The sequence below is a fragment of the Pezoporus flaviventris genome, unplaced genomic scaffold (genome assembly GCF_033815535.1).
Source record: "Pezoporus flaviventris isolate CSIRO_AGI_PZ_B2104156 unplaced genomic scaffold, CSIRO_AGI_Pfla_v1 ptg000025l, whole genome shotgun sequence".
NCBI classification, from domain to species: Eukaryota; Metazoa; Chordata; class Aves; order Psittaciformes; family Psittacidae; genus Pezoporus; species Pezoporus flaviventris.
The window spans coordinates 15,922,329-15,949,346 of NW_026892573.1; the positions used below are offsets into that span (position 1 = coordinate 15,922,329).

Here is a 27,018-nt window from a genome sequence, read left to right on the forward strand (position 1 = left end):
ACCAGCAAGTTTCCACACGTGTTTGCCCTGTGCCATCCGTAGTCACCATGTGCAGCAGGAAAACCTTACTCTGCTCAACTGAGGGGAAAAAATGCCAAGGAAAAAGAACAAAGCATGAGGAAAAGCTTTGACACAAAGAATAGGCTTCTCCTGCTGCAAAATGCTCATCACCTCAGCACATCTGCTCTAAGCTGTAGCTGACCCCTCCTTCCCTGCGAGCTTTCTGCTTCCAGCCCTGCTCCTTCGCCTCCCCCAGACATCAGGAAGCTATGGCACTTTGGGATGTGCTACATAGAGCCTGACCAAGGCTACAGTTTTCCCAGACTGTTCTTTCCTATTTGCTTGAGTCATAAACATGCCAATCTGACAAGGCCCAATTTCCTACCCATGCCCTTTCCGCCCCACCAGCCTCCTGCCTGCAGCACGGCACTGGCATCACCAGCAGCAGGAGGGAGCAAACAAGGGGAAAGCAAAGTGGCCTTGGTCCAGACTGAGTGATGCCCCCGGCACAACAGGGTTTGGTTTTCATCTCACTTAATGAGGATGGAGTTTGCACAAGTGACAAGGGTCCCTGTGCAGGGGGAAGTGGGAACAGCAGAGACACTTACTGAGAGTTACACTTTCAAAATGCTTAGCTGGTACCTCTGAAACCAACTGAGCCTAAAAAATCCTATGGAAATGACATTTGGCATTACTTGGAAAGGGGGAGCCTGAGGGGTCCCCCCCTACTCCCACTGCTGCTCCCCAGCATCCCTGGAGCCACTGAGACATGAGGGGTTCCCAGTTCACATGATGCTCAGGTGCCCTCTCCCTGCTCCCCCTCCCTCCAAACAAGCCCCTGCAGACATGCCCCATGAGGGCTCAGCATTCAGCCACGTAGGTAAAAAGTATCTGTTGTTTTTATTGTTATTCCCCAAAAACACAGCCAAAACCCCTAACTTTGCTTTTTGTCCAGAACTGGGCTGATCAGATGTGCTGTTGTAGACAGAGGAAAGTAAAGCATTAACTGAAGGGGGAAAAAAAAACCTATAACAAAGCAAACAAAACCAAAGTCACACCATAAAGTATTTATTAAGAAACAAAGTGGGCTTTTTTTCCTTCATTTGTAAGAAACACTTTAAAGCAAGTGCCCTTTCAGAGATTTAAAAGCTGTATCAAATGGTAACATTGGTTTTACATTATTATACATGACATAAAAAACCCACCACATCTCACAAAGCTTTTTTTATTACAACTCAGGTTTCTCTGCCTGCAGTTGTAAATCAGTTTCTACAGACTTAAATTTAACTTATTTTCTCCTTTTTTCTTTAACAAACAAGTAAACAATATACAAAGAGATTCACCTGAATTTCATAGGTCAGAGGAGGTGTCCTTGCCAGGGCTTGTGCGAGGCAGGCAGTGCACACTGACGGTGTGGGGAGAGAGGGCTTGGTTCACAGCTGGGAGAGATCAGGACCGCATGGATGAACTTGTGTTCTGGCCACGCAGTCACAGGCTGGGCTTCACCTGGGGCCAAGCACCTCCAGATCCAGGTAGCAGAGGCCCCGTTCCCAATGCTCAGCTTCAGAAGGTCAGCAGGACCAAGCCTCAACATGGACAGGTAGAACCCTAAATCGCCACAAGACCCTGGTGCAGGTCCTTCAAGGGCCCGGCAGCACCCACCTCTGCTGCACCCGCTGCCTTTGAAGGTGTCCTGGAGCAGAGCAGCCACCCAACACCTCCAGCAGCTGGCCGCTGTCTCGCTGAAGGCACCCAGCCAGGGCAGATGGATGCCAGGTCTCAAGCCAAGTTTCCTCTCCAGGTCCTACGTGCTGAATGGACGCTGGCAGCCAGGAACAGCAGCTCTGGGATAAATTAGCTATTCACTTTCCTATGTCAGTGGTCAAACCATGGCTGGCCGCTCAGACTGCCTGTGTGTGGCATGTTTACGCGTAAACCATTGGATTTGGCAATGCTTAAGCACAGACGTGATTTAAAAACAGACATACAAAAAAAGTAGTATCACAGTTATTGCTACATACTGATACAGTATCGGACAATAAGAAACCTTTTATCAGCTCTGGTTACAGTAATTGCCCAGATTTGATACATGGCCTCAGCCCTCCGTTGCGGTGTTTTGGCTGCAGAATGGATGGAAATGCAGACTACTTTTTCTTAAGAGACAAAACCAGTTTAAACAGTTTGTTGCATCCGTGGTGACACACTGTGATTAGTACAGTCTGATTATTCCCAGCATGCTGCTTCCTGGAGTCTTTTCACCCAGATGAAGCAAAGGAGCTCCATTGCAACGTCGTCCCCCCAGTCCGCACCGTCCCTCCTCCCTGGCCCCATGGCATTGCAGGGAGCCACAAGCACCTTCATCCTTTGGTTGGGCCTTTTGCCTTATTTTTAAATACAGCTGTGCCTTCCTTGTCCCTTGCCCCACAGGCAGAGAAGAAAAGGGAATAGCTCTGTGTGAGATCCCACCCCAGCCCCACAGAGAAGAGCTGGTGCTTGCTGGGGGCTGGAGGGGAACAAAGTCCATTTTCAAATGGTCAGACTTGATCGCAGGCAGGACACAACTTCGTGTGCGCTCACACAGATTTAGTGTTTCATGGGAAGTGAGGTTACAGCAGGCGTGTTTGGAGTCACAGTACGACCTTTCTCCGCAAAGGCAGGTTCAGCTCAGCCCCTGCCAGCTCGTACCAAAAGCTTTGGTACGAGGAAAGAGCAGGCACCTTGTACCCTGTTCTTAGTTACAAGTTCATAAAGTCTGTGCAAACAACTACTGGGTCCTGATTTTGAGACAAAACCAAATCAAGAAGGGTTTCAAGTGCACTGGAAGGAAGAGCCGAGTAGTTCACACTCTTCTAATTCCTACATAAGTACCAGGGACAAGGAAAACTGGTCTTTGCAAGACAGCCTTCTGTGGCATCTCGCCCCAAACCAGGGATGGTTAAGTCATGGGGCTCATACCAGCACCCAGCAAGCAGGGACTGCACTGGTTGGCACTCGGCTGTGATTGTCTGTAAAGCAACAGGAAATGTCATTAAGAAGCTGGGAGAGGAGAAAAGAGGTTCCTTAAGTACTGCGGCCTCGTACAGTGTAACAAAACTCTTTCTACGAATTAATTAGGCAAATACTTCTGAACGTGTCATACCTGAAGGGCACTTAATGGCTCCCGCATTTATCTCACAAGTACAGCAATCTGAAACACACACAGATTTTCAGCGTAATCCTTCGGCGCTGTAAATCATGCACTGGAATGAGAGCAGATCTGGCAATGTTAATTCAGAGATATCATCCTACAGTTTCTGGCAACAGACCCCGGTGGAAATAAATGGTTTATAAACACTGTCTGACATGCATGAGCCTTTCAAAGTTATTTACGAGTGATGTTCTGGAAGCTTCGTTCCAAAGAAGTATTTCTCCACTGCTCAGTTTAGATATAAAAACCTACTGGGTGGGGTGGGGGAGGAAGCTGTCAGCGCTACACAGTCACGGCTGGGTACATCTTCTGTTCGCTGCTGGTGTGCGGGTAGGGAGACTGGATCTGCCTGTAGCCACTCTGCAAACCATCGAGGAAGGGGGGCACAGGGGTCAGCGGCATTGAGTCGTGCTGCACAGTGTAGCCCACGTACTGGGGGTGCAGGTACTGCCCCTGGTGCGGCACGATCTGAGTAGCCTGTTGGCAGTTCAGCACTGAGAAGTTCGTCGGCATGTTGACATAGACGTTGTTCATGGTCCCCTCAGGCAAACAGCAGTTGGTCTGGGACCTGGTTGGGGGGGCTCTGGCCCCTGAGTTGGCACTGGAGCTGGAGCTGGCAGCAGTGCTTGACTGGCGTGAGGAGGAGCCCCGGGAGGTGCTGGCACTTGGGATCATGGGGATCGTCTCCATCAGACGGGTGCCCCCAGGGGCTCGGCTCTGCTGGGGCTCCTGCTTGGGCCGCAGGCATCTGCAGCAGCAAGCGGCTACCAGCGACCCCAGGATGATGAAGGCAACAAATACAGATCCAACGATAAGGAATGGCACATAGATGGGCACTGCAACAGTGAGGAAAACATCGTCACTGGGGGCCAAGGACAAACCCCAGCAGCTCTAGCAGAAGGTCCCCTTCACACAAGCTGAGCCCACCTCCCTCCACACAGGTCAATGCAAGGTGAGCATTACAAGCTGTGTGTGCAGCCGAGCATTTTATGCCAAAGATGAAAAAGGCTGTGAAAATCAGTGGCTGGAGTTCCCCAAAACATCTTTAAAGTTACTAGCAGGGAGGAAAGTCCACAGCTTATGCCTCAATGGAGGACACCTGCCTCCTGTTGATGGTAGTCTAGACATCAACCATAACCCCACACCTCACCAGATCCTGTCTCTAAAACAACCTACTCGAAATATCAGGCAAGAGAGCACTGGGTTTGAACACTGCTGTAGGGAGATACTTTGTGGACAGGATCTCTGCTTAGAGTTCAGGAGAACGGGATGATCAAACTCCAGTGCTGCACTGCATCTCTCCCCACTGCCAGCCCTCTGTGGCTGCTGTCATCCCCCAGGGCAGGGGGACAGCCAGGCAGTGACCAGGCAGCAGCCCCAGGGATGAGCTTCTGGCTGCCCTCGGTTTCAGAAGACAAGGGGGGGGGTGGTGGGGTAACAGCAGTTCCGAAGCTTCACTTCCAGCAGAGGGGAAGCTTCGCTTCCAGCAGTATCACTCCTTGTGAGGCTTAAAGAAGGACCATCAGGGCAGGAGTGGGCATGAGCAAGGAGTGGGAGCAGAAAGTACGGGTGATGCTTCAGTGGTGGGGTTGGAAGCCCAACGAGGCCGATGGTGAACACCATCCTTGGAACAACCCGGGCTCCGGCTGCTCTGCACTCCCAGTGAAAAAGCTGTTTTGTCTGCCTTAGTAAGAAACCTGCACGGATATATCTGTGCAAAACAGGGGGAAGATGCCAGACAACATGCCTGGACTTCAGCATTTCCACTAGAACCTGACAGCCCCAAGACTCAGGCAGGGCTGTGGACCCCAATCTGAGCCTGAATGACCACACTGAGGCAGACCCTGATAACAACATGCCCTGGAACATTGGCTGCACCTCCTGCAGGTGACCTGTACCAGCCTGTGCAGGAAATTAATGTAATTAAGAAAATCAATTGTTAACAACATTCCCTTGTTGGACTGCAAAGGGGGGTCAGCTGTCTGCTCAAGTCAGAATAACTCCTTGCACCGCTGATCACACGGAGCAAGATGCAAACAAAATGCCATGTTCCTTCTACAATTTTAGCACTTTTTAGACAAAAGGTTTGCAAAAAATTGCCTCTCCTTCTGCGCTGAGTGACCTACAGCAGGTCTTGAGCAGGTGCACACACTTGCTACAGACTGTAACACACAAGTTTTCCAGGAGTAAATCTGACCTAATTATAACATCACTTCAGGCTACTTCTAGTGCGTTCAGCTTGTGTGGATTGCAGCAAGGGCCCTGGGAAGCCACCAGGGCTTTATTTGAACAGCAGCAGAAAGACCCGAGTTTATCCCTGAAATTCAATCTTGTAAAAACCGGTCCTAAGTGGAGGTGGATGAATACACACAATCAGAGTTGGGGCCGGCCAGGAATCATTTCGGAAGGTCACATTACTTTTTGTTTCGCTCATACGTATCGTTCCATTATTTTACTTCCCATCTTAACCGGGAACACAGACGGGGCCGAGGACCCGGTCCCGTACCACCTGCTCTAACGGGCGGCAGCGCTCGGCTTCCAAGCAACAGGGAGGGAGAAAAAAAAAGATCTACACGAGGGTGCCGTGCCCCGTTCAACAGCTGCGGGCGGGCCTGGCCGGCCCCACCGCTATCCTTTCCGCCCCGCGGGAGGGGTAACCGGCGACGAGGGGGAAGGAGCGGGCGAGAAGTTCGCCGCGAACCCGCGGCGGCTCGCCGGGAGCCACCGAGCCGTGGGGGAGCCCTCAGCGCCGGGCCGGGGCCGTCTCACCTGCCGCGCCGTCGGGGCCGTCCTTGCCGGGGCGGCCCTGCTCGCCGCCGCCCTGCCGCCGGTCGTTGTCGCAGGCGCCTTGGTCGAGGCGCGCCTCGGCGCTGGAGCAGCAGTACCGGAGGGCGCAGCTGCCGCAGCAGATGGTGGCGTCGCCGCCGTCGAAGCGCTCGGGGCACTGGAAGCCGTCCCGCCAGCCGCCCTGCCCGTCCAGCCAGCCGTGGCAGTACTCACCGCTGGCCGTGGCCCCTGCCGGCAGCAGCCAGCCCAGCGCCGCCAGCAGCAGCCAGCCCCGCCCGCCCTGCATGGCGCGGCGCGGCGGGCGGCCGCTCCGTCAGAGCCCCCCCGCGCCGGGGCAGCGCCGCCCGGCGCCCCGGGGCACGCCGCCGCCGCGCTGCGGGGAGTCTCGCCGCGGGTCCTGCTGCCGCCGCCGCCGCCGCATACCCGGGGCTGGACCGCGGGGTGCGGAGCCGCCGGCAGGAAGGACCGGCCGAGCTGTGCGCGGGGCTGAGAGGGGCGGGCGGCGCCGCTACTCGCTGGTCCGTGCTGGCCGCCCGGCCCGCGCCCTGCACACGTCCATGGGTGAAGGCGGCGGGTGCGGGACCCTCCTCCCGCCCGGGGGCCGCTCAACGCCGCCGTGCGCCCCGTCCGGCGCCGCGCTCCGCACCGCCGATGGGTGGGGGGGGCGCCGCGCCCCGTACTTATAGGCGGCGGTGAGGGCTGAGTGCGCATGCGCCAGCCCCGCCCCGTCCGACGAGGCGGCACCGGGGAACCGAGTCGGGGAAACCGGAGCCCGCGTTGAGCCCCGCATCCTCCCGGGGGTCCCCAGCCCAGGTCCGCCCCGCAGCCCCGGAACAGCAAGGCGCGCTGCGGGTCACACGGGACCGCTCCGCACACACGCGATGGTTCCGGCTCACGGCGCCTTGAAAGCTGGCGGCGGCTCAGGGGAGCACGCAAGGATGCTCCGTCAAGCGTGTCCGGGAGGATGAAGTGGCAAGGAAGTCTGGGGTTGTTTCTCTCTTCCCTCCAAGTCAGCTCCGGTGTCACCGACCAAAGCTTCTGCTTGCAACGCGTTGAGTAGAGTGAAAAACGCTTCTTTTAATAAAAAGGCAGAAAGGGGTAGCTCTGGTAACCAGCTCTGCTTCCAAAACCTGCTGCCAAGTCAGGTGACCGAAAGGAAGGTGACAGACGTAATCTAAATTCACAGAGTCTCTCGAGCTTTTCTTCTTCAATTAAATTATTGTCTTTCACTTAGAACATCCCAGGCCTTCCCCCTCCGTCTTCACCTCCCTCTTTTTTCTCTTTTGTTCCACTTCTAGGCAGCTGCAGAGTTTCACAGAGGTATTAGTCTGGACCAGCAGATTCTGGGGAAATCAGAGCCCAGGTAATGGCTTTTTGCCCCTCAGCTTCACTACAGATCCCAGCAAGTTACTTCCCAGCATCATCCCTTTCACAGCTCAGCCCATGGCTGGAGCCATGGCACCACAAGGGCAAGGTGCAGAGGTGGGTCCCACAGGCTCACACTTTGTCTCAGAAAGGGTTACTAATCTGGGGCAGCTAAACTTTGGAAAAGCTTGTGGTTATCAAGATAAAAAGTGGGATTGCAGCATGACAGGTTCTGCATTGCCCATATCAACCCTGTGGGATCGTGAGAAGAAACTTGCGGGAATTTGAATGATGGAGTTTAAGATGCTTCATCTCAAAACCTGATCAGCAGCCACCTGGAACTGTCAGCTTTAACGTGTTCACTTTGGGGTGAGGAGCACATCACACACCGCCCTGACCCATTTCATGCAAACACCCCACATCACTCAAACCACCCCCTGGCCAAGACACCCTGTGCTGTGGCTCAGCGTCAAAGAACAGTGAGGGAAAGGGCTCATCTGGATAAGGAATTAAAACCACAAGCTCCTGACCTATTGGGGCTTCTGGCAGCCCCCAGTGACAGCACAGCAGCTGTTAAATACCTACATTCACAGAGGTCTTTCTGCAAGATCATTTTCTTAAGGTCTGGGTTGGACTGACATCTTCATAATAAGAAAAGCAGGTTCTGGATTCTTTTATATGTGGCAAGCAAAATACTTTCCCAGCCCCATCCTTTGAGTCGATGGTTCCAGTGATACTCAGTAAGCTGGATCTCTTCCAATAGCAATAGCAGACTATGAGAAGATAGTCTACTTTTCACCTATCGCCATACTCATTCCCAGTTAGGAGCCTCAATCATGACTAGATACCAGCACCAGATCCCCTGCAGAGATTAACAGGTACTTTATATATTCAAGCTCAGAATTTGTCTCAACTTGTCTGGGTAAAACCAGAGATAATGGCACACCTCATTACGCCTTTGTAAAGCCTGAAACATTTGGCACTTTGCAAAATGCTTTAGAACATATTTAGCAATAGACTAATTAGCAAAGATTCTTCTCTTTCCCCTGCCTGTTTTTACAAGCCAATCAGGGAATATCTGTATGATTTAAAGTTTAAAGCCCACAAAAGTCCTGAAAAACAAAACCAGTCTTCTGCTCTGCAATGCTTTTGCTCATTTTCCCATGCCTAGCAATCTCATAATATTAGCTCAATCTATTTCAGAGTAAACCAAACCATCACTAAGGCCCCAGGTACTGCAGGACACCAGACTCACTGTGTCCCATCAAGCTGAGCATCTTGCAGCTTTGAGCTATAGTTGGAACATCACATATATATTTGAGTGCACAAAGGTTCTTAAAGCCTAGAGATATTTAATAATGGTCCCATAGCCTATAAATCTTAGTTATCTGCTTCAACTTTGTTTCATTTTTTCTAGAAGTCTCTGAATTTTTGCTGCTACTACCAGGTATAGCTTTCTGAGGCCTTTGGCTCCACAGAAGTGTTCTTTGCCCTTGCAAAACCAAATGCATGATGGCAGGAAAGCAAATACCATGTCTTATTTCAGTCATTTGAAGAACTCACATGTTGTTCTGTGACCCCTGAAAAATCTTCTCTCTTGGAGCAGGGAAAGTAAGAATTAAATTTACTTTTATTAGTTATCTGAAACTGATAAAATGCATTTTCCACATAATTTTTAACACTCTGAACTGCAGCCTGCCTGTGCAGCCACGTAGGGGATAAGTACATTTACAGCACCCTGCAGCTTTCACACAACTTGGCATTCAGATGCTGCACTGGCTGTGTGAGAGCGATACCCACACACCCAGGCATTGCGCTGGGACATAGCTCCTGGTGCCAGGATGCTGGTCGATGCAGGCAAAGCTGCTGCGGGATAATCACCCCTGTGTAAGTGTATAAGTGACTGTGTAAGACATCTCACCAATTATTTCAGTCACCGCATTGACAGGTACTCTCCTTATTATAACAACAGTGGTTTTGCCATTTTATTCCAACAGTCTTTCTAGAGATGGGAATATTTCAGAAGTATTTATGTGCCTTCAGAACATGGTTCTTTGCTTTCCTTAGGTTTTCAGGCCTCATTTGCCAAACCTCCTTGAAAATACAGCTGCTTCTACTTGAGAAAAAGACATCACAGATTATAGGAAAGGTGTGAAAAGAGGCATAATAGATAAGTATTTCATCCTGAATAGCTCCCAGTTCAACAGGGGGAAAAATCAAGGACAACACACCTTGAGTCTAAGCTGCTGAACTGGTCACAGTGAGGTACCGCAAACATTTGTTGGGGCTGGCTGTGACAGCACACATTGGACAGGAAGGAAGAGAAAGGACTAATTAGAGGAAGCTGTAACAATAATAAGGAAGAAACAACAGTCCCTGTCCCTCCCCCTTGGGTGTCCATCTCAGATTCTCCAAGATAAAGCAGGAGCAGACCTGTCACCTTATTCTGTATCTATTTTAGTTGGAACTCCTTTAGAACTAGGAAAAAGAAAACCCTGCAATACAACCCTCCATGGTGCCCTGAGCTTCTGATGGTGTGTAAGTGGCTCTTGCTGTGAGGGATGTTTTGCTTGCCCTATCATATTTCCAACCCATCCTCTGCAACTTGCCACATTCCCTTGAGGCTGAGAGACACAAAACTGGCAGCAACTCCTATCCCCTTTTCCATTCAACCCACTGGAGAGAAACTTTAGATGGCATATGGATCTGTCTTTTCCCTTCCTTTAGGATATTCAGTTTCATTCTTGGTAGCCTGGTCACCTGGGTACAAGTGAGATTACCTGCTTGGCACTGCCCAGCCCTAGACACCAAGCAGGCATTTATGTGCTTTTCTTGTTACATTTAGCCATTGTTATCTACCATTACATCACTACTGTCAAACGATTTTGCAACTTCATCAGAAACATTGAAAATCTGGAATCAAAAATTATTTTGTTTCTGTGTTGTGTCCACAACGTCACAAATTCAAACTAGTGACCTGAAGTCTTCAAACTCTCATCTCCCAAAGAGAAGCTAGAATTCATCATGAGGGTACTATTGTTTAAATCACTTGGCATATAAAATTCAGGCCATGCTTACTGCAAGAGCTGGATTTCATTGCACTTTGTGCACTTTATCAGCAGAGATTCTTCTTCCTGGTAATACAAAACAATAAAATCAATTCCCAGCTGAAGGCTAAGCTGAGTATGTAGGGTTTTGTGTTATTTTTAAAACTGTTTGGTTTGTTTCGTTTTTGTTTTTTTTTTATTTTACCTGGAGCCAGAAATCCCTGCATCTTGTACATTCACCCAGGCAAAGCTGCTTCTCAGGTAAGACCATATTTGCTGCTGACAAAGCAATGTCTTGCTGCCCCCATGTGAAGTCAGTGGGAAGGGTAGCGCTGTTAAAACACCATCACTAAGTGTTCTGTATGGAGAACTGTAGTAATCAAGAGGCAGTCCTTACTGACAGCTTACACTAACATAAGTTGCCAGATGAGGATAGTAACCAGGATATAGGAGCTTAATTTAGTACGGCTTCCTTCTCTTCCTGCCCTTAGATCGTTAGCTACCTTTTACACTAGCATAGCTATACCTGTGGTAAATATTATGTAAACACCACTGGTATATTTAAATGGCCAAACTGCTACTCTGATTGTGGTATTACTTGCATAAGCCAGACTGGCTTTTATTTCTGCTCAGGGAGCATTTTTAATATCTACATTTTAAAATACACGTGTATTCATAGGGGAAAGGCTTTCTTTTATTGGCTCTCATTTCCTGGAAAATAATTGGAACAAGATGACCCGAGGAATAAAAAAAAAACATCCCAGAAAGAGTCAAAGGACTGTAAAAATAACTTTGAACAGAAGGATATGAGCCCTCCTCAAGGGCTCAGGTGTGAATCTGCACCAGCACCAAGCAATCAATATGCAAAGCTCGGTTTCTGCTATCAGTGCTCCCTGTCCCAGCGTATGCAGCAGTGACAGCTGACATCAGCACTGGCACCACATTATCACAGCCCATGCAGACACCTCCAGTATCACACGTCTGGCTCCCAAGTGCACCACTGTCTTGATAATGGGGTTCAGGCATGCAGGCTGAAGGGAGGTGACCGGGTAACAGTATCTGTAAGTGCTGGGGGACATCTTCCAAATTCAAGAGGGCAACACTGCAACAAGTTAAGGAGGAAGCTGTTTCTCAGAAAACCTCCCCCAGATTCAAGACTGAGCCTCCTCAGACTGGGGCTTTAGGGACTTCATTAGCATTGTCCAGCTACTCAGCTGTGATCAATACAGCTGTCATGCTCTTCTCCCAGGAGTCTTAGTACATTATTTTTCGGCGCTCCTGCTTAACTGCAGACACAACAGATTGCTGTTACAATATATAAAGACCTGGACACAAAGCTGATGGGCACATCTCAAACTGAAACGGGGGCTGTTTCATAATCCAATGATTCTGTCTGCTCTAACCAACCACTCCAGCCACTAGCAAAAAACAAAAGAATATTAGATTTTTTTCCCTTCCTCAGACAGAGAGGAAGAATTACTTCTTGTGGACTAACTCCATCTTCCCACAGCCTGCCCTTCCACTGAGACTGGCCAATTTGACAAGGCATTGTTATTATAAAGTTATTTCATCAAATGCAGGAGGAAAGAACCAAGAATAATTTAAAAACAAATTTACTGTTGCTCGGCTCCTGATGCCATAGCACAAGACAAGGATTTAGGCACCACACAGTGCAAGCAGCATCGCTATGCAGCTGCAGCTCAGATTGCTGCCTGTACAGTCAGATTAATGAGCTCCAGACAAGAAAAAAGTGCTGCTTCTCTTTGTATGGTTCAGTGGGATTTAGTACAGCTTAATATGCAGTTTGAGATTTTATACGGGGATTATTAGTGCAGATGAGCAAGAAGCAGCAACCTGGTGCAGAAAATTAACAATGCTTATGAGAACATGTTCTAGATTAGGAATTTTTTATATTGCTTACAAAAGAAGTAAAAGACTGTATCTGCTTGCATCATTTGCTGTTTTACTTGACATCAGTAGCGTAGCTCAAATGCAGCTTATTTTAAGGATGATATAATCTAGCAATTCTTCCCCAAACACCATTCTGAGGGCTAACTTTAAATGAAACATCCATCACTCTGCAACAGTGCGTAGTTTTATATGTTATTACTTCCATCATTGCTGGAATACTAGCACCATTCACCTGCCTGAGCCCACATATCCCTTTTGCCCCCATTTTTCTCAGCAGCTCCAATGCCTGGCAAACCCCGTGACCACCACAGTGCTGGTGTCACCATGACAGAGCAACAAATAACAGCTGCAGTGGCTGCTGCGGCACTGGAAATAGAGCATGGGGAGAGGTGATGAGGAAGGTGACACTTCTCAAGTATAAAGTGACAAGTTAGAAAACCATTTCTAGCAAGATATTGTTACTAACAGAATACAAATTTCAGCTAATAGGCATTTGCATTAGACTTGCATCCTCAATTCAGTGATTCCTGCCCAGCACAGGGCAACACGGATGAGCTGCTGCAGCCTCCCTGCAGCTGCAGCCCCTTCTGCACATCTCCGATACAAGCAGGAGGATACTATTGGCACCAACACAGCATTACCATGCCTGAAGACAACATAAACAACATTTAAAGCCTTCCCTTGTTACTATCAGAGCAGAGCTTAGCATCAACCTCACTTTGCTACCATGGGATGAAGCAGGAGCTTTGCCCTTGTGGTCTATACTACGTAAGCTTAGCTAATGGCCAGAGCAGGTCTGACCCTCCTCGGGGATAAGGCTTGCTTCTGGTTTGGCTGTTGGAGGTATGCAAACACTTGGCTGCCCACTGAAAACTGTTCTTGTAGCTTAAGCATTATACTGCTGCTATGGGGACAAGCAATGGCAATGTTAGCTGCAGAGAGTTCCTTCAGACAGCCCCCAGTTCCCTCAGTCAGCAGCCAGAAAGGTAAAGACCATTCCCATCTGAAACCAACAGAACGTGCATTGCTAAGGCTCATAGCTGTGGCATTAAGGCTAGCACATTCCTCTTGCTACCACTTCTCTCAGTTAACTTTGTCCAACCTGATGCTGAATCAGAATCACAGTAGCTGCCTTTGGCATTGCTCTTAAGGATAAAAGAGGCAACACATGGGTGGGCTGAGCCAAGCACAGCTGCATGAAGCAACAAAGGTGAAACTGGTAAGATACAGGTATGTTCAGCCACACCTCCAGAGATGTCGCACACTGCTAAGATCTAGGGCAGTACTGGCCTAAATGCTCACTGCCATTGCATCCATTTGGCATTTGGGCCCACCCAACCCAAGCCTTTTGTTGAAAGATGGATTTTTTTTTTCCAGTAAGAGCTCCTTTATCACACATACCTTACCTTATATCCCTGGGTAGAACAACAGAACAACAGCAAGTGTTTGTGCTCAAAGGTTTGATTCCTTTTTGTGTATGTTGGTAGAAAAATAAAGGTAGTCCAAACAGCCAAGAAATGCTAACACTGCTAACAGGATTAGAGGGGTTTGGTGTTATTACAGTTTAGAGCAGCCTCTACCCAGGTGCTTAACCAAGGAGTTAACAGACTGGCTTTAGCTACCCAGCTGTACGCTGTTTGTGCATGGTTTTTTCTCCCAAGGTTTCACCCAACTAAAGGTGTACTCAAGCTGATTTTCACAGCATTTTTCCCCAGGAGAACTTACCCCTTTCTTGTCTTATTAAGACTGCATGGTATTTTTCAGAATTTCAAGTTTCATATAATAAAATAGCTTGATTTTGAATGTTTATCAAGTCTGTGCTTCTTTCCCTTTTTACCACACCGTGACGTCTGATCAAAACCTCATCATCCTAGCTTGCTTTTGTGACTGGCATCATCACTGAAGCATATGTTGTTACCACAACATGCCACACTAAACACACAGAGCCAGCAAGCGATTTCTTGCCTAGGAGATACATCAGCCTCTATTTAGAACCAGATTTTGGAAGCAAGTTCATCTAGAAAGCTGCTGTCCTGCCTCTGCTGCCCAAGCACACGCCGTAGAGTGACAGCTGCACTGAAGACAAAAGAAAAAAGGAAATCCATCAGTCCGAAACATTAGTTGAACAATCAAAGTAAAATACCTTTGACCTGTTCAGCTACTGATGTGTTTAGCACAGGAGTACGTACTCCGAGTTCTCCATGCAGGTGTTCAACAGAACTGACCCAATATCCTGTTGGGGACAGATCTATACTCAAACAGAAGTAAAATCAACCCAGAAACTTTTATAGTTTATAAGAAGCTTCTGAACTTAATCAAAACCTGTTCATTATGAGCCAGACTTTCCTTACTTTTAAAAGGTGAGGAAACGGAAAGTAAACCATTGTTTAGGAAAGTTATCAAAGCTAAAGTAAGACATCACCTACTCACCTCCTCACTGTGGCATTTCAACAGCAGTGACGGGCTACAAAAGTTAAAACCCTGAGGCTGAGTAAAAACGAATTAAGTCATAAACCTCATAGCAATTGGAGTCAAATGGGTCAGAAGGTTCATTCCAATACTGAAGTTTAACAAAATCCTTCTACCTTAAACAAAGAGTGAGAAAATGTGAATGACCTGAAAAATAAAGAAGTGACATAGAATCATAATGTTGGAAAAGGGGATCAAAAACCCTTCACCAGCTTTGTTGCTCCTCTTTAGACCCACTCCAGCACCTTCATGCCCCTCTTGTAGTGAGGGACCCAGAACTGAACACAGGATTTGAGGTGCAGCCTCACCAGTGCTGAGTACAGGGAGATGCTCACTGCCCCAGCCCTGCTGAACACACTGTGTCTGATACAAGCCATGTGCCATTTGTCTTCTTGGCTGCCTGAGCACAAGCTGGCTTATGCTCAGTGGCCATCAGTCAGCACTTCCAGGACCTTTTCTGCCAAGCAGCTTTTCAGCCACTCTGCTCCAAGCCTGTATCACTGCATGGGGTTGTTATGGCCCAAATACAGGACTGAGCCTTTTGTTGAACCTCATACAGTTAAGTTACCGCCCATTGATCCAGTCTGTCCAGATCCCTCAGTAGTCTCCTACCCTCCAGCAGATCAACACTGCCAGTCAACTTGGTGTCATCTTCAAACTTGCGTGCATTCGATCCCCTTACTGAGATCACTGATAAGACAGAACTGATACCAGTACTGGTACCAATACTGAGCCCTGGGGAACACCACTTGTGAGCAGCCGCCAACTGGATTTAACTCCATTCACCACCAGTCTTTGGGCCTGGCCATCCAGCCAGTGCTTTACTCGGCAAGCAGTACAACCATCCAACCATGAGCAGCCAGTTTCCCCAGGAGAATGCTGTGGGAAACAGTGTGAAAGGCTTTACTGAAGTACAGGTAGACAACATCCACAGACCTTCCCTCATCAACCTTAGCACAGCAGGAGATCAGATTAGTCAAGCAGGACCTGCCTTTCATAAATCCATGCTGACTGAGCCCAACCACCTGGGTATCCTGTACATGCACTGTGATGGCACTCAAGATGATCTGCTCCACAACCTTCCCTGCCACTGAGGCCAGGCTGACAGGCCTCTAGTATCCTCAATCCTCTTGCTGGTCCTTGTAGATGGGTGTCTCATTTGCTAACTTCCAGTAAACTGGGTCCTCCCTGGTGAGCCAGGACTACTAGTAAGTGACAGATAGTGGTAGTATGAAATGGCAGGCTTCTGCCACCTGATGAAAGCAAAATTCTCCACAGAGCTATGAGAATCCTGATAGGACTCCATTAATTTTATGTTTTATTTCTTTTATGGAGTTAATTTATGATTCCCCCCCAGGTAAAAAATGTCAACCATGCAGAAAATGAAACTACTGCAATCATCTATTTCTACCTACTAAATGCAACATTCAGCCAACACAAAAGATTCCATTACAAGCTGCTGATTTGGAACTACAAAAATATCAACATACAAATATTCAACATTCAGTTCAGAAGAAATGATCCCAAACTGAATTAAAACAAATTGTCCTGTTCACAGTAGGAAGCCTTGTGCTCTACATCCCTTCATCTCTCCCCATGCTTCTCCTCCCCCCTCACCACCTCCATCCTCCTTTTAAGCAACCTAACTGCCTGGTTGGGTGGAGACTGCATGTCTGGGTCAAGGCTCCATGGACAGTGGCAGTGGGTAACTGCTGCCTTCCAGAGCTGCTGTGGGCATCAGCTCAGTGTCACTGCCCTCCCCAAGCCCAGCTGCTCACCTTCACAAGAAGTTGTAAAATCTACTACTGTAACACTTTAACCATCCACTGGAGTCTGGAGATACTGCCCAGTGTTGAAAGGCACTTACTGTGAGGGAATAGGGAAACAGCCTGACATCATAATCCCAGCAATTAGTCCAAAACCTAATTTATCACTGAAAAGTTTGTGCATAGTCAGTTCTTTGATCTTATGAACCTAAATAAGAGTTTTAGGGAAACAAACTTTTATAGAGCATATGTTATTTATGCTAAACAGCACGGATGGGGGTTTCTATACAGTTACTTTTAATTTCTCACTAAGAACCTAAAAGGTGCTTCCTTCGTACCTTCTGCTGAGACTTTCCAGGTATTAAAACTAATAACACATGAGAGCCAATATGACTCATTCTGGATTTTTTTTTCTACTATGAGCATGAGTTTCAATCTGGGAAAAAACAAAGAATTATCACTGACAAAGAGGGGAAAAAGGCCATTAAACTTACTCCTGAACTTTGTCTTAATTTTTAAAATGATGCTATAAAAGCAACTGAGGTTCCAAATGAAGTTATGTAATTAATACATAGATGGGGGCTACAGCTGGGTTTGGATTTCCTGTGGCAAGGAAGATAAACGCTATTCAACTGCACTTTATTTGAACCTCCTCCCTCCCAGTCTGCAATGAAGCAGTAAGTTTGGCAGTATTTAGCTAGCCAGCTTCTCAGGAAGAAAGACAAGTGTGAGTGTAAAGAAAGTTTTGAGATGCTGGACCAGGGCGAGTATCATGAAGCAAACAATCTATGGCACAATGCTATCCTACCTCCTGAGATGTGCACTGTAGAGACAACAGTGAAGAAAAACCAAGTTACTTCTAGTGAGAGGTCACAAACAAATTTACAACACGGCTGCACAAGGTATAAACTAACAGAGAGCCACATGTTACATATACGACTTCAGTCTTCCTCTGGTACGTATTTTTCTTTCTTTACAGAATAATCCAGACTTGATTTCATTTCATGGTGTTTTAAGTACAGGTCACCTTTTTACCCTGCCTTGTAGAAAACCACACCTTGAATGTATTTGTATTTTGCACTCTAATTATATTACAGGTCTCTAAATTAAAAATTATCCTTTGACACAGCATATACAATGTTGATCCCTGAAAATCATGGCTAAAGTCAGCCACCCAAGTAATATTCTGGGAATATAATTACTTCAAATCCCATTTTGACTTTAGTTTGTACTCCAGCATATGGCTATTCTATTACACAATCACTTTTTCATATAGGGTAAATTAAGGACATAATTATTGCCTTCATGTGAAAAGAAACAGAATACTGGTACCCAGAAGGTTCCCACTGCTTTTGAATTTCCAAAGCCATGCCTAGTGCTGTGTTGCATTACAGCACGATGCACATTTACATAGCACACTGTGAAGAGATTCTAGACAAACCCACAACACAATACCTCCCTTCACCTCTCCTCCCCTTTCAAACCAGAGACCAAGGCCCTAACTTCAGCAAGATCAATTCTGCATTATATAAAATCTAGGAAAAACAATTGTACGTATTAGCTGATGATGTTTTTGTTTCTCCAGTAACATGGGAGAACAACAGGAATTTATATTTCAAATAGGCAAATATGTATTACAAGGATCACAGCATTATTGTTTTATTGTTTTCACAATGCTATGTTGCACATATGGACAAACAGTACACATTCAGAATTATTTTCACAAATTAATACAAGAGTCCAGTGGTTTAACATATTAACTATTAAAAAAAAGCAGTAAGGAATACAAACATTATGGTTTTGACTGCAGCCCAATGAGTTTTAGAAAGGGTTAAAATCCAAATAAACTGAAAACTTTATTTTTCCAAGTCATAAGAACCCCACATTATACCCTTTCCTAAGAGGCTGCTCACAAAGATGCAATAACAAACAATTATAAAAGTGAAGAATTCTGTGCTCAGTTTCCCTTAATTTTATCAGATCGAGTGATAAACTGAACGTATGTCAAAGAGCAATCACTGCCGAAAGCAAACATCATTTCCAAAACATACTACAAAATGGTAATAACACTTTAAGAGAAAGCAAATGACTTGGTACTAGAAAATCGTATGCACTGTAACTGCTTTAGGAAAAAAAGGTGCTTTTGTGAAAATGATTGTGAATATTCATTGGATGCACGTTATATACAAAACTACATAAAAAGCAACTCAGCTCCAAAGTTTCATGTTCTCACTTCAACCTGTATCTTTATTTGCACAGGTTCAACGGATGATTATTTCCTCCTTGTTTTCACAGCTATTTCTAGCGTACATCAAATGTGAGATGCAGCACAACAAGCTATGATGTTGTAACAGGCAAGGTTCATCAACTGCTGTTGCAATAGCTTTAACCTTCAAATTACACCATTTTCATCCTCCAATCTTTAGCAGTAACTGACTGTACGATACCTTGTACTGAAAGCAGATACGCAACTGCTCTTAAGTCAATACTAGCAGAACTGATGACAAGCTAATGAATCAACTCTGGTTTGTAAAAGCTAATTCAGGTTTTCACTAGAATAGCATATCCTAATCCCTTCAATTGCAAGGAAAAGCACATCCAGGCTGACAACTCCCTGCTTGCACACAGACCATGTGGCATCCTGAGCTTTCAGCTGAAATGCTGTGATGCCCTACTGCTCAGCTCCAAGAAAAAACAAAACCAACCAGTTTGGGAACTTTACCTATGAAATGTCTTTGTCAAAATCTTGGATTCTTCTTTAGAGTTGGCTGCTAAATGGGTCAAGAAAAAGGTTAAAAAAAATCCAGCTATTAACCATTATTTACCAAACTTTATGAAATAGTAAACATTGTATTTCAGCTGGTTTTGAACAACAAAACACAAGAAGCAATGATGACACAGCCCAGGACCCACTATTTGAAATTCCTAGGAACATCAAGATAAGGGACCATGGAGCAACACTGAGAAACAAAACACACAAAGGAGACCTGTCTATGGGGCAAGGTTTGCACATCTGTATTTTATACATATATATACACATACATATACACACAGATGTGTGCACTGTACTGTATATATTTACATCCATATACACAAAACCACCCTGAAGTAGATTTAAAGGCCATATCCAGGAACAGAAGATATGAACTCTAGTATTTGTACTAGAATATATTTTATCTGTACAAAAACCCAAATATGCATATATTCTTATGGTATAAAGCTTATTAACAAAAAATATTCTGCTACTAACATTAGGTTAAATAGATGGTTTTACAAGATTCTTTAATAATAATGCAGTATAGAATATTTCTAAAACTAGGGCTAAAAATAAAAATACGTAAACAGGTTTCTATTCACAAGAAAATAGCTGTTCAATATGACTTCATTTTGTATTTCAGACTAGGGAAGAGTAGCAAAACTTTTATAAATCTCCTGGGATGCAATTTAATCAATGCATCAATCTAGAAAAATAGACTTTTCAGATGAACAAAGTTGATTCACTTCCCCTTCCCTTTAGGGGTGCCTATCTTTTCCCTCGCTTGTTTCCAGCCGGAGGTTTCTTCAGCTGAAGAAGCTGCCCTCCTGTCCCAAAGCCTGCAGATGCAGGATTAGATACCCCAAATGTCAGGCCAGCTGATGCTGTGATGCCGGGATTGCTGAAGTTAAACCCAGATGTAGTCGAGCTGCCAAAGCCTTATGAGGGAGGGAAAAACATTATAAAACATAAGTTATATCAGGATTGCAAACTTGTTCTCCTTGGTGTTACGAACACCAGCCACTTTATTACCCATATTTGTAACATTTTATACTAACATGGATCTATGACAGTATGCCACATTGCTAACACACCTGACTTGCTATGACAATTGGTATTATAGCACTAACAGAGTCTACCTCAGCGGTTGTAAACAATTATATCCTACATCGCAAGTCTCTTACCATTATCCATACAACAGTAGCACCCAAAAGTCCCACTGAAACTGTACAACAGAAGAACTGTAGCTTTTCAAGTTCTCAGTCTAAACATATTCTGCATACATAGGGTGAGAGGGAAGACAGAAGTACAAGCAGACCATTGCCCACCCACTTCAGTTACAGCGGGTAAATGGCAAAGCTGGGGTTGGAACTCCCAACCATGTGCCCTGCTGACTAGGCTACCTTTACCTGTCTTTATAATGTATGTGGCACAGACCGCACCTTAAATGATATCCAGAAAAGGCTTAAAATCCTAATCATAGAATGGTTAGGGTTGGAAAGGATCTTAAGATCATCTAGTCCTGTCCCGTCCCACCCCCACCACCACAAATTCTGTGGACTAATTTGTCTCTCATCCTAGTATATAAGGAGAGAAGCATATGCAACTGTTCCTACATTTTCTATAGCCTTTGTATCTAAAAGCTGCTCACAGTTACACATGGATTGTATTCAGAATGTCCCATAACTCATATTCACCACCTTATTTTCCTAGTTTTTTCAAGCACAGGATTCAGAAACAAGATACAACTATCACACAATAACGCAAAGCAGAATATTGTTTCAGGATCCTCTAAATGTTGTTATCTAAGAAATGGGACATATTAAAAATAAAATAAAAAAAAGATATATAATCAGGCTGGCTTCAGGCCTCAATTCAAACCCATTTACATATGCCCAATAAAACTAAATTAGAGATCATACAGAATCCAGATCCATATGGTATTGGATTTTTAGATATAATAGATAAAAGTTAATGTGCTTCTGGGCTACTATTTTTCTATGGAAGTTTCTAGTCCATAATCCCAGTCTAGATCAGGATTTCATGACCACTTGATTTTATAAACACAAAATGACAGGAATGACATTTACTAATTTATATTCCAGGTTACCATGTTCTGTAGTGAGACTCTAGAGATAACTGAAAACAATCATAATTTTATTGGGTCCAACTCCTTCACTGCTAAAGAGACTGGGGGCATTGACACCATGACAAAGCCTGGTTTGAGAAGCACAGTGAAATGACACCTAAATTGTCTCTGCATACCACCAAGTAAGCTAAGACAGAATCGCTGCTTTTGATTTGATACCTCAGCAGTGGTGGACAACTGATCCATACAACTAGTTTTCTAATTATATTTTTTTAATATATGAAAACCTAAATTATGTACTTCGTAACTCAGCAGCTTGAAATGTGGCAATATATTATTTATGGAACTATAACTTAATATAGGCTCAGGAAAAATGAGCTACAGGATAAAGATGTAAGCAGTGTAAGTTTTTCACTTGTTACCGATATGAAGATAACAAAGCAAAACCAGGTTGATGCTTAGACCCTGCATATTGCAAAATCAGCAATATTCTATCAAGAATTTACTATACATTATTACACATTCATGCGTGTTACCCAGCCATCTTAGTAAGCTATTTCCACCTTACAGTACAAAGCTTAAGGTACTTCATAAGTCTAATTTGACAGCATAACACATCACTAACCAGGGAAAAAACAAAGCAAAATTAAATGCATAGCAACTAACAAGATGCTCATCCAAGCTAATGTACTAATAAATACCAGACATTTGTTATATTTGTATTAATAGCAGTTAAACATTTTGCTTTTAAAAAAGAAACATACTACACCAAAAGCCAATCCAAGGAGACATGATATTCCTAGCTGCCACTGAAGAAAGACTGTAAGAGAAACTATAGTAAGCTATTGGCTTCAGATGAAAGCTATAGTGGTGACTAAGATTTCAGAAATCCGAGTTAAGGAGCAATTGCATCTGTATTTTCTCATGACCAGTAAAATGAAACCAAAAAACCAAAATGAGTACAGTAGTGCCATTTCCACAGACAGGTTTTCAAAACAGTTAGATCAATGAATTATGGAGATATACAGACATACAGTACCTATAATTTACTATTCAAATAGAAAGGATAAGCACATAAACACTTTAAAGGAAACCTGGGATTCTACATAGTTATTTTAACTTTACTTGTAAATACAGGAAGTCAAATTACTGCTGTATTTGTCACAAATTGCTACACTAATTTCAACAGGTTAGTAACTGTATAGTCTATGCAGTCAAGTCGTAACTGCATTTCTGTGCCTCACAGAGCATCTGATCCAATCTGATACATCTGATCTGCTTCCACTCCTAATTAAACAGATACCATAGAACAGGAAAAAATAATACTGTCTACCTAGGAGATATTTAACAGAACCCTAAAAACTCTGAAAATGTGTATTTAGCAAGTAAGTAGTTACATTAATCGTTATATATACATGCAACTTTAGGTACATTTGTTTCAGTAGCTTTCTTAGACTTGATTGCATCAGTTTCTTTATAACACTTTTTGCTTTAAGACAAACTTGAATTCAAGAGACAGAAACCAACCTGCACTTAGACTTCCTGATGGTTTACTTGAAGTTCCAAACCCAAATGATGATGCTCCTGTGGCACTACTTCCAAAGGCAGAGCTACTTCCAAATCCTAGTAGAATAATAGTAAAGACACACAACAAAAAAATTACAGACACAGCAATTAAAGACACGTATGTTTTGGGCAAGTATTCTAAAACCAAACAGAACCTTAAGCCTTATTTGGTAAGCAAATATTCCTAAGATTATTGCCTCAATAGTTTTTTATTCTCAACACAGCACTGTGTTACGAAAACAGTGCATACAGGAAGGCATCAGAGAAAAACACACAAAATACAGAACTAAGTAAAGGAAAAGCTATAAAAAAAACCCTACAAAAACAGGTGAGTAAACTATCAGTTCATGAAATTGCTACTGAATTGCTGTTAAACTGGCAAGAAAACGGTAACCAAATGAGCCAAACCTAAGAATTAATACACAGGTTACAACTTCTATTATGGAAAGCTGTAATCTTCATCAACGATAAAAAATTAATCCTCCATGCTTAAAGATTTTCTTCAGTTTAGGAAGAAACCACAAAATAGGTTAAATACAGAACAGAAACATAATTTCACAATATTCAATGTGAAAAATCATCACATAAGGACAGCCATAAACATACAGCTGTACTAAAACTAATTCTGTTAATTTTGTAATTGACATTTATAATTTCATAATATAAATTTCATTATTTCACACTGTGAGACCCCCTTCAAAGCAAAATTAAGTTGGTATTTGAAGTTTGAGAAGGATGCCAGACAGGAACAGAAATATATCCTCCAATTTTGGCTGTCTTAAGAGGTTTTCATAAAGAGAACACTATTTGTATTTGAGGAAATTATGCCCTAAAGTTTCAAATGTCAGAGAAAATACCTGTACTTTACTGAAAATTGAGCTGTTTCTTTATAGAAGTAATTTTTAGATTTTAAAACAAGTAAGGATTGAACACACTATCTGAAGCAGTGTTCTCTAGTCTTCCAGAGTTTCTAAATCAAGTTAAGTTTTAAGGGTATATAATGGCAATTATAGTTTGAATGCAAGATAGTTTATTTAAATGATACACGCTTTGGCCCACCTAGCTTGAAATTATTTATCAATGGCCAGGGCAAGGTGACTGAAAATATTTAATGAAGCATAGAATCTATACATTATATGTCTTATATACCTAAATGTAAAAGCCTGTGTTTATCACTGACAAAAAAAAAATAAATCACAATTTCATGGAAAGAGCAAATTTTCCCAATTAAAATCATACTTCAAGGGTATACATTAAAAATTGTCCTGTTAAAAAAAAAAAGCCCTAAGATCAAAAAGTAAAAAAAAAAAAAAAAACACAACCAAAAAACCAAACAAACCCTCCAAAACAAAAAACAGAACCCATTATTCTGCCAATTTGTTTCCAAGATTACACCTACAGGGTAGTTTGCATGTATCCCTTTATTCTTCTACATTTGCTTCTATCAGATAGCCGCCTTGGTTTGTCAAAAGATCAAAACTTTGCAAATTAACAGTGAGCAGGTGAAATGCAAACAAATACCTTTTGCTAGTTCTTTTTGCAGAGAACTAGCAAAAAGAACACAATTTAGGCCTCCAAGATAAGACTAGAAGCAGTTGTCTGTCAATTTAAAAGAAAGTGTGCTTTAATTTACATTGTAAATTAAAGATTGTTTATATATGTTCACTAATCTTGCCAGCCTCTTTGGTTAAAGAAGAAGAATTCTATGTTGTGGTGGGTTTTTTTGCTTGTTTTGCTTTGTAATAAGGCATTTAAAATATTGTGGAAATGACCTGGTAATTCAGAAATACTTTCCTTTTACCCCACTATTCTCAGTTATTTTTCCTGTTTAGGTGTACAGACTTTTGTTTATCTGAAAAAAAAAATCAAAAATCTGATGGGAAAGGATACAGGTAAATTTAAAAATCAATTTCAAGACAATTATTTAAGGTAAAATTGATGTACCATTCAAGTCACATCATCTTTCCAATACTGAGTGATGCATAATTATTTTAAATCAATTACAACACTGATTCACATGTTCAGCTCAAAGAGGCAAAAACGTAGGGATGTGGACCGAAGCTGCAGAGAGGAGAAAGAAAACCCACAACACATTATGTTTGTGCTCAGCAGATGTAACTATTTCCTTTGCAGACCTTATACAAAAGCTTTAGAGGACACTAGTGTCTTCTGACTCGCACCATAGGAACCCCTGACCTATACAGACTGGAAATTTACACACAGATTAGATTTTACTATCATTAAGATTCTACTTGTACTTCTAATACTGAGAATTCATTACATTTGAAGGTCTCCATACTTTTTTCTTATTACTATCTACTCTCTTACTGTCATGTGTCCTCTTGGAATACATCCCCCATCAGCACTATGAACATTTTGATGAGTAATTTCCCTTCACTTTCAGATGTTGCTTTTTCAGCTTTAAGAGGGATTTCTTTTCTACCTCAGCACTGAGGGATAGAATAACAGCTAAAGCAAGCATGCTTCAGCAAGCAGGATCCCAGAACTGTAGTAATATTTTAGCATTTATTCTTATCTTAGTCCAAGCAGAAATGAATCCCCCTACAGTTAAAAATTGTACATACAGGTGAAAAACTTCTATGGAGCAGCTACAGCATGATCCAATGTCTCAGGTGCCTAACTTTCATATATGGAAAATTAAGTCAAGTTGTAGTTACAGAAGGACGTACTTGAACAGAACTTCTACGAGATTACTTCACCCTGTTCATTCTGGGTTTTTACTGTAATGGCTTCTCAGCCTTAGCAACTCCTTCTGCAAGGCATGAAGAAGTCTGGAAAGTCCAGACTGCCAAATTTTAAGGTCTTTCCTGAAAGAGATCATCCTCTTACTGCAAGAGATTCAGATGTGCGGTATAATAATTCAATGAAAGATTAGAAAAGTTAAAGTGTACCTCCAAGGCTTGAAGAACCTAAGCCACTTGATTGCAAGCCAGTGCCAATACCTGAGCCGAATGGCGTTCCAAAACTAACTCCCAGAGATGGCTGTGGCCCTGGTATAAAAAAAATGAAAACAAACTTGCCTTACTCTTTTATAGTAAAGAGGTCCTTTATTTATTTATTCAAGTATTTTATAATGTGAACATTGTTTCCAACAAACCCCATTAAAATCTCAAACTTCACCTCATCAAAATTCCTCACTTAACTGCCCCTATGTCCACTTGGTAAAAAGCTAAGCCACTGATTGTAATAGGGTGAAACTAGTGAGAGCAAATAACATAACATCATTTAGTATTTTTAAAAGTTAACCAGTCTCCCCTTAACTTTAAAACATAAATTTGAACCTTGAGAGGACTCATAGGTAACAATATTTTGCAATCAGAATAAGGGAAAACCTCTGAATTAAAAAGGTAAGAACTGAAACTAATGTAACTAAAGCTACATTACCATAAGTTAATTTAATAAATAGGAATCTTCAAAACTACTCAAGTATTCCATCCAAATTTAAACAGAACACTACGATAAAAAACAAGACAATGACTTTATTTTATTAAATTTATTGTTCATTTTTAAGCAAGTCAATTACACAGTAACATGACAATTCTTTTGCACACAAGTAATAACGGAGTTCTGTTAAGCTCTGCTACATAACACCATTCAATAAGGTAAACTAGTCAAACCACCTGTTCAAATAAACATTTACAAAAGGCACAGTTCTGTGTACCTTAATGAATTAGATACATTCAAAATTTCAGAGTCAGAGTTTGTCCCATAATTTAAAAAAGTTGACAGTACTTTCCCTGCATATTCACACTAAAATGCAGGACTGTCAAAAAACATTTTCAGTCTGCCAAGATGAAATTTACAGCCTCAGTTCCCTTGTTTTTTTTTCTTAACCCCTTAATCTTGGGGAATAAAGAAACAACTTGCTAGCCCATCACTAACACATTTTTTTAAAAATCTGATAAATAATATATTTTGACAGTTTTCACAGTACAATCTTATATTCCTTTTTAAAACAGTTTCCAGTGCACTAAAAAGTTTAACCATTGAGGATAAAATACAGTGCCAAACTCTTAATCCACAGACATTCACACCTTTCCTCAAGATAAAGTATG

The 27,018-nt window shown here is 43.4% G+C and overlaps 2 protein-coding genes across 8 annotated transcripts in view; both read right to left on the reverse strand.

The window, feature by feature from the left end:
* Positions 1-1,052: 1,052 nt before the first annotated feature.
* SHISA2 (shisa family member 2) lies at positions 1,053-6,617 on the reverse strand. Its single transcript, XM_061457644.1, has 2 exons — positions 5,957-6,617; positions 1,053-4,023 (listed from the first exon to the last, which is right to left on the reverse strand). Exons 1-2 carry the CDS (start codon positions 6,258-6,260, stop codon positions 3,470-3,472), a joined length of 858 nt encoding a protein of 285 aa, XP_061313628.1. The 5' UTR covers positions 6,261-6,617; the 3' UTR covers positions 1,053-3,469.
* Positions 6,618-14,239: 7,622 nt separating this feature from the next.
* The window catches only part of NUP58 (nucleoporin 58), a 37,873-nt gene continuing 25,094 nt past the window's right edge, over positions 14,240-27,018 (reverse strand). For 6 of the 7 annotated variants that reach the window (XM_061457626.1, XM_061457627.1, XM_061457624.1 and 3 more), the window contains 3 exons: positions 25,855-25,953; positions 22,904-22,999; positions 18,176-20,225 (listed from right to left, as the gene is read on the reverse strand). In XM_061457626.1, the coding sequence (XP_061313610.1) occupies positions 20,056-20,225; positions 22,904-22,999; positions 25,855-25,953 (365 nt within the window). In that variant the 3' untranslated portion in view covers positions 18,176-20,055. Of the gene's footprint in view, positions 14,369-18,175; positions 20,226-22,903; positions 23,000-25,854; positions 25,954-27,018 lie in introns of those variants that run through there. The other variant, XM_061457630.1, reaches the window with a different exon arrangement.